We start from the raw sequence: 6,974 nt of genomic DNA on the forward strand, positions 1-6,974 counted from the left end.
AGGGATCCCCCGATGAACACACGACCCTGTTACCAACGGCCACAGCCTGCAGCCATAACCTGGAGGCTGACTTTAACTCCTAGGGCAGCACTGATGCTTTTTCCGCCCCCCAGAAAATCAGAGTTACTCCTGGTACAGCTCGGTATTCATAGGCTTTTTTTCAGGAAAGGAGCATCAATTTTCTGTCTTACAGGTGTCCTTGTGTGCCTTGAGATGACACCATCTGCAGTGCAACGAGGGACTTCAGAAACACCAAATTCCAGCTGCAGCAGAGGTGCAGCAGGGAGGCCGAGGTGGGCGAAGAAGGTCATGGGTGACCACCGCCGCTCAGTGGGAGCACTTCCACTGCAGCCACCTCACAGCTATGGACTGAGCCTAGCACAGATCATTTTCCAGTGTTTTTGTGGCTTTTCTTTTATTTGAGTGACATGGCCACATCCTTTGGTTTGTCCCTGTGGTGCCAACCAGGTGGCTCAGTGTAGCAGTCACTGGTCCCCAAGGACTTGCATTTTCAGTGGAAAACCCCACACTTTGGGACTTCGTTCAAAAGAGGCAAGGCTGGCTGCTCAGCATGATACTAGCTCCTCCTTTCTCACAAGGTTTGGAGAGTGAGGGTGGTGTTAGTAGGGTGGGTTTTTATAGTTTATATGTGTCAGGAAGAGGGGTGAATTAATCAAAGAACGTGCAATTGTAAGAGGTGGAAAACTTGCAAAAGGCAGCAGAATATTGCACGCATTTTTGTACATGCAAACCCTGGCCATGAATGCAATGCAGCCCCTGTGTACTTCGACACTCATTTAGTGTGGGTCTCGGGTGATGAGGCAGGTGAGCTGCGGGGCCTTGACACTGTGGGAAATAGCAGCCCGTGAGCTAGCACTCGTTCTGCCTCCACTGAAACAGGGCGTTCACCTGCATTAGCTCCCATCTCAGACTCCAGGCTCCTACATAGACAAAGCGTGACAATATTAATGCACGCTGCTGAGTGTTTGACATATTCCTTCTGCACTGCCGTCCCTGCTGTAAAACATCAAGTATTTCAAAGAACTAAAAAATACACCTTGCTCACAAATGATCTGCACAGATGGAAAGCATTGTCAGCACGTCGTGCTTTAATTTCTGCACACAAAACAATTAATCTCTTCAATGATAGGAGATACAACCCATGAAAAAGAAAAGATATCAAAGGAAGGGCATGTTCCCTGCCTGGGACCTACGATCCTCAAAGGACAGCTATTGACATGTCCCAAGACCTAAGGCACTGCGGTGAGAACCGTCTCTGAGCAGAGGTCACCAGTTAAAGGCCATGGAAAAGAACTGTCTGGATGGCACAGCCTGCTCCTCTCCTCAGGGCGATGCTGCAGGAGTGTCACTGGTTTCACGTGCCGCTGGCGTGCTCCACTCTCTGGTACTGGGCGTGTGTGCAGCTTGCTCCTCTTCCACGTCTCTGCTTAAACACGTTTCCTTCCCACACCCTGCCGGGCAATGGCGACGGTCAGCTGCAGCAGCTGCTCGCCGGGAGCAGCCCGGGGGGTCTGCTCCGGCACAACCTCCCTCTGCTCCAGCGATCCTTGCCCTGCCGCCTCCTCCACAACCAGAAGGGCACACATACCGCTGCACCTTCCCTCGCCCATCGCAGGCTCTGCATGGAAATCACCAGGTGGGAGCCTGTGGTACGCCAGGAGGTGTCTCTGCCCCAGAGGACAAGGATCAGTCCAGGATTATTCTAAGGACCCTGCAGTCCTGACCCGCCTGTGCCACGCTCTGGTCCTGCTCTCCCCCCCTGCACCCACAAGCCCTGGTTTTTAGCCCTTTTCCTCCCGAGTGTCACTAGTGCCCTCCAGCAGCATGGCCGCAAGGCTCAGTGCAGCGACCTGCTGATGAACCACGCTGCAGCAATCACGCCCCGTCCCACAGGCCTGCGCAAACCTGAGATAATCTCAGAGGCACTGGCCGGACTTTGCAACCGCCCTGAACTGCCCCGTGCCACAGTCCTCAGGGACCGCTGGTGGGAAGCACCCAACGCCAGCACGCACGCTGGTACAACAGCACATGTACCGTTTCCTGGAGAACTGCTGGTCTATCTCCTCTAAGGACTGTCCTTTCGTTTCCGGAACGAAGAGGTAAATGAATACAACAGCCATCACGCCCATCAGTCCATAGAGAAGAAACATCCAAGAGAAACCAATGGCATCTGCAGAGAGATTCAAGAGCATGAAGGGTCCATTGGAGGTAGGTCGCATCATGGGATACAAAGTAAGCTGGTTGCTTATTGCAAGGTGGTCATTGGTGCCTGACTGGGACATTTTATTTTGGGAAGCCCTCCAACGGGCAGGAAAGCTCCTTATCTGCAAGGCCTGGACCGGGAATAGGCAAAGGAGAAGGACGGTTCACACCAGGCTCTGCCCTAGCACGGCAGGGAAGGTGGCAGCCGAGCTCCCGGGGCCAGCAGTGCCTGCTGAGTGCCTCAGCCAAGAGCTCTGCTAGAAAGAAATCTTGTAAAGCCACCGGCGTGAAGGCTGCGAACTCCATGGTTTCCTGACACTGCAGCAGTATAGTATCATAGGCCCGTGGGGGATGGATGATCTTTATGAAATGGGTGGCAGAGGGGCTCAGACCAGTGTTGCTGGTGCCGATTTTTCTCCTCTTGGAGGCATCAGGGTCACACCTATTCCAGTGTCAAGCCCCTGGGGTTCAAAATGCCACTTAATCTCCAAATGGCTTGTGGTAGCCACCTTCCCTAACCAGCTGTGGGAGACGGGAGGGATGGGGGACGGCCACTTACCAATAAGGTCCAGGAAGGAGAGGCTGATCAGTAAATTAGCGGCCCAGTTAAAGCTGTTACAGAAGGCAAAGGCTCTTCCTCTTATCCCAGCAGGGTAGATCTCACTGAGGACCAGCCAGGTCACTGCACGGATTAGAGATCAGAAAGACAGTTGTAGGGGTTCAGCAATTTATTTGGGAAATGGGCAAAGAAGATTTCAGTAGGGGTTTTAAACTCTGGCTTCACCCAGCACCCGCTGCCGGTGCTGTCAAACACTCATTGATCTCAGAGTCGGGTCACGGCACAACACTTCAAAACTCCCACGTTAGCACTCCACGGAGGAAGGCAATACCAATGGACCGGCCCGGGGGGCAAAGGACAAAGCAGGGGAGCTGGTCATTACACTCACAGGAGATGGAAAAGGTCTGGCGTATCTGCTGTCAGGATGTGCTCTTTGTAAAGAAATGAGGAAGGGGTAGAATTAAGGAGACAACGTTGCATTTGGGCTAAAATCAGAGCTAAAGCAATATGTATTTTAAAGTAGCTTCTCTTATCCCAGGCTTGTTTTGCTTGAAATAATTTACAGCGTGACTGTCAAACCCATGATACTTGCTCATTTATGTTTTTAAGTCAGATGCTGTTTTCTCCCATCAAGGCATTTAAAGCGATAAATTCCAAAAAACAGTAGACCTCACATGGAAGCAAGAACTAATCTCTATTCTCACCTGATGAATAAATAATGATTTCAGAAAAAGACCAACTGATACTACAAAACTTTCAAAGAGGTTCTGGTTCCAGTTCTGCACTGACTTTATCACACAGCAGAAGCCCCTCAGTCCTTCTGTCCTCAGCCTTCTATCTTCAGCCTCACCAGGGTGCTAGGAAGATTAGGTAGTGCTTGTGGGATGCTCTGATTTTGCAATGAGCTTTACAGAAAAAAAAAAAAAAATTACAAGGGTAGTGATACCATGGAAGAGACAGTTATTCTACTGCTGTACCAGCCCTATAGCTGACAGACCTGCAATGCTAGAAAATGGTTCAGTGGGCAGAAGGGGACATTATTTCCAGTTCCCAGACACTGAGTTGCTTGATAAAGCAGATGCATAATGAACGTTTCAAGCAGAGTGTAAAGATCAGCCCTAGTTTTATTCTCTGGGTTAGTGCAAGGATATATAAACACCATACTTACTTGGTCCAAATCCAATTGAGAAGGCGCTTACGAAAGCCATCATGCTCAGCAGCGTAATCCAATTTAAAACCCTATGTTCTGCCCAGGGAGCACCACCGAAAGGAGGGCTTGTGCTTTCCGCTGTCTCTTTTTTGGACAGACCTACCAAGCCCCTTTTCTGAGTGAGGGAAGAATCAGGAACAACCTCTCTGCTTTGAGTACTGGCAAAAACTTTTGTAAGGCTCCTCATGGCAGGAAAACCAGGGCCTGCCTGACTTTTGACAGCACCTGATGCTGGTGGGATGGGTGACACGGGTGTCAGGGGGTGCTGGGTGAGGCCGTGGGACGAATTGGGGTCTGCGGCTGCCTTGCAGTCCCTGGCCATGGCCAGCGGAGCAATGCGGCTGGTGAGGCCGATGGTGGTGACAGAAATGGCCATCACCACGCAGCCAGCCACGAGGAGCCCTCTTCGGCCAGCCTTGTCTGCAAAGGCCATCGCGACAAGCGTGGCCACCACCTTTATTGCCCCCAGCCCAACGGAGGCCAGGATCGCCGAGGAGTTGCTCTGGAACCCCACTGAATGGAAGATTTTGGAAGCGTAGCCCAGCACATTGGGCTGCCCAGTGAACTGCTGGAAGAGCACCAGTCCCAGGCCCACCAGAGTCCGCCTTCTCATGTTGTCTCTGGTCCTGAAAAGGTCAAGAAACGAGTAATGCTTCTCCTTATAGGGCTCCCGCTTTGCTGCTGCTCTGTCCTCACTGTTCTGCAACTGAATGAGGCCCTTCTGGCTGTCTGAGTCCCACAAGCTTAATCTAACGGGGTTCACTGGGAGAAAGAGGATGCTGAGGAACTGCATGGCTGTCGGGGCAATGGCCAGTCCAAACATGTACCTCCATCCCTCACCCACGTCCGCAAAGATGTAATTCAGCGCATAGGACAGGAGGATGCCTACTGTGATGCCCGCTTCATAGAGAGACACCAACAGCCCTCGCTGATGGGCAGCCACCATTTCTGAGACATATATGCAGCAGGCCATGGATGAGACAGAGATGGCAAAGCCCACGGTCATGCGCCCAATGACCAGCCCAATAAATGACCTCGCCAACGTGAGAATAAGGCTGCCAACCAACAGGACCAAGTTGCTGACCAAGATTGCTCTCCTCCGTCCATGGCGGTCAATGAGGATCCCCCCAACCAGAGAGGCGAGGAGAGCTCCGATAAGGAGGGCGCTCACGAGAACTTCTTGCTTGAAGCAGCTGAGGTGAAAGTCTATCTGCAACTGCAGCAGTGCACCGGAGATAATCCCCAGCTCGTATCCAAATATCAGCCCACCCAGGAGAGAGACCGTTGCAGACAAGAGGAGGACCAGCAGTGCACGACCTGGAAAACAAGCAGGCAATGCTAGGTTCAGTTTTCTGACAGAAGTTGGAACAAGGTCTCCCAGGACAGCTAAAGTTCTCCATCTGCAAAGCCACGATGCTGAATTTCCCCACAGGTCACTACGTCATGTGCAGAGAGGTACCTGCAGATAGTCACACAACCTACCAGGCCTGCACACACTTCCACTAACTGCAGAGGCACTCATTTGGGGTGCAGAACCGTGAAAACAGGACTTGGTTAAGAAAGTTAAGACTTGTAGTGGAGGACAGTGATTTGCACTGTCTGGAGTTGTACAGGGGGATCCTCTGTGGTCTCCTGTGATTCTAATTACAAAAACTGTTCTGGGCAGGAAACACAGCTTCTGCTTTCTGGTTCTGAATTGTTCTACGTTATCATTTTCACGTTTCAGTGCATGTGGCACCATCAGCTCTCACTGCAGGCTCTGCATTCCCACTCCCTACCTCGTCGTTAAAAACGCTGCTCGCAAAAAATTATTTCTCCTAGTTAATCTTGCACTCTCAGCATGACTTTGTGGGGGTGGCCCTGATTTCTTCATCCCTCCTTCTATGGCACATAGCGCCCAGGATTCCCACGCCAGGCACAATCTTCTCAAGCTGGTCCAGGACTACAGGACAAACTTCATCATGAGCTAAAAAGCTCACTGTTGCCTGCCCCGATTACAAGAAGTGATTCTTCGACCTTGCCTTTCCCCTACAGCTGAGCATGTAAGTTTAGTTAAAATAAGAAAAAACAACAGCAAAAGCAAACCAAACCCAAACCAACCAACCCACCCCAACCAACCCTAAAAAAACGAGGTGCTTGCTGCACATGCTTCTCACCCCAGGGAGAGGATGAAAGGGTGACCATGTGTGAACCATTAGTCATGTTACGGCAGGGGGGACTGCTCACGGCATGAGAGCCAGTGCAGATGGGGAACAGCAGTGACAGTGACAGCTACAGTTTTGAAGACATGGGTAAAGTGCATTAGCTTAAAAGTTTGTGCTGATTTCTAGCACATACTATCTGTATTCTCACATTGACTTTGTTCAATTAGCAATACTCACAGTTTCAGTAGACTGTATGTGGAAAGAATGTGAACACAACCACCAGACCATGGAAAACTGTCCTCATCCTGCCTAAGGGTTTTTTCCCCCCTCACAAGCTGTGTTTAATAGGAAGTGTCTCCATTCGCCCTTTAATTACAGCTAGCAATAAAGGTTATTTCTCAGTGACGGCTATATTTATATTTGTATTTATTCTGTAACTCTCTGTGTTTCCTTTGTGTTACTTACACCGTCCCAGCTACACGCCAGTCTGTCCCACCACGCTCTGTGTGGCTACCTGCACTGCTTTTATCACTCCTTGTACACATGTTATTCAGATAATCAGAAAAAATATTTGCTCACTGGGAACAAAAAGCTTTGCATAAAGTGGGCATGCCATTAGTTGCAAGCCACAAACTCAATTAGTAAATACCCCAGCCGATTGCACCGGATTTTTGCCGTATTTCTTGTTCACCCGATGGGCGGTAAGAGTTTGTGAACTCGGACTGAAATCCAGCTTTGCGCACAGCCTACTCTGAGGCAGTCGGGGAACGCGAGGACGCTTCGGATCTTGACGTGAGGACACAAAGTTTGGTGGGTCTCCCGAGGAGCCGCGCCAGGC

At 50.7% G+C, this 6,974-nt stretch overlaps 1 protein-coding gene across 1 annotated transcript; it reads right to left on the reverse strand.

The window, feature by feature from the left end:
• Positions 1–1,375: 1,375 nt before the first annotated feature.
• On the reverse strand, positions 1,376–5,309 carry SLC2A10 (solute carrier family 2 (facilitated glucose transporter), member 10; the record flags this gene model as incomplete). Its single annotated transcript, XM_010282425.1, has 4 exons — positions 1,376–1,472; positions 2,056–2,191; positions 2,783–2,905; positions 3,951–5,309. Coding segments are annotated over 4 exons (1,715 nt in total), but the record flags the coding sequence as incomplete, so codon positions are not given.
• Between the last annotated feature and the right edge of the window lie 1,665 nt (positions 5,310–6,974).

The sequence above is a fragment of the Phaethon lepturus genome, unplaced genomic scaffold (genome assembly GCF_000687285.1).
Source record: "Phaethon lepturus isolate BGI_N335 unplaced genomic scaffold, ASM68728v1 scaffold22372, whole genome shotgun sequence".
Taxonomy (NCBI): domain Eukaryota; kingdom Metazoa; phylum Chordata; class Aves; order Phaethontiformes; family Phaethontidae; genus Phaethon; species Phaethon lepturus.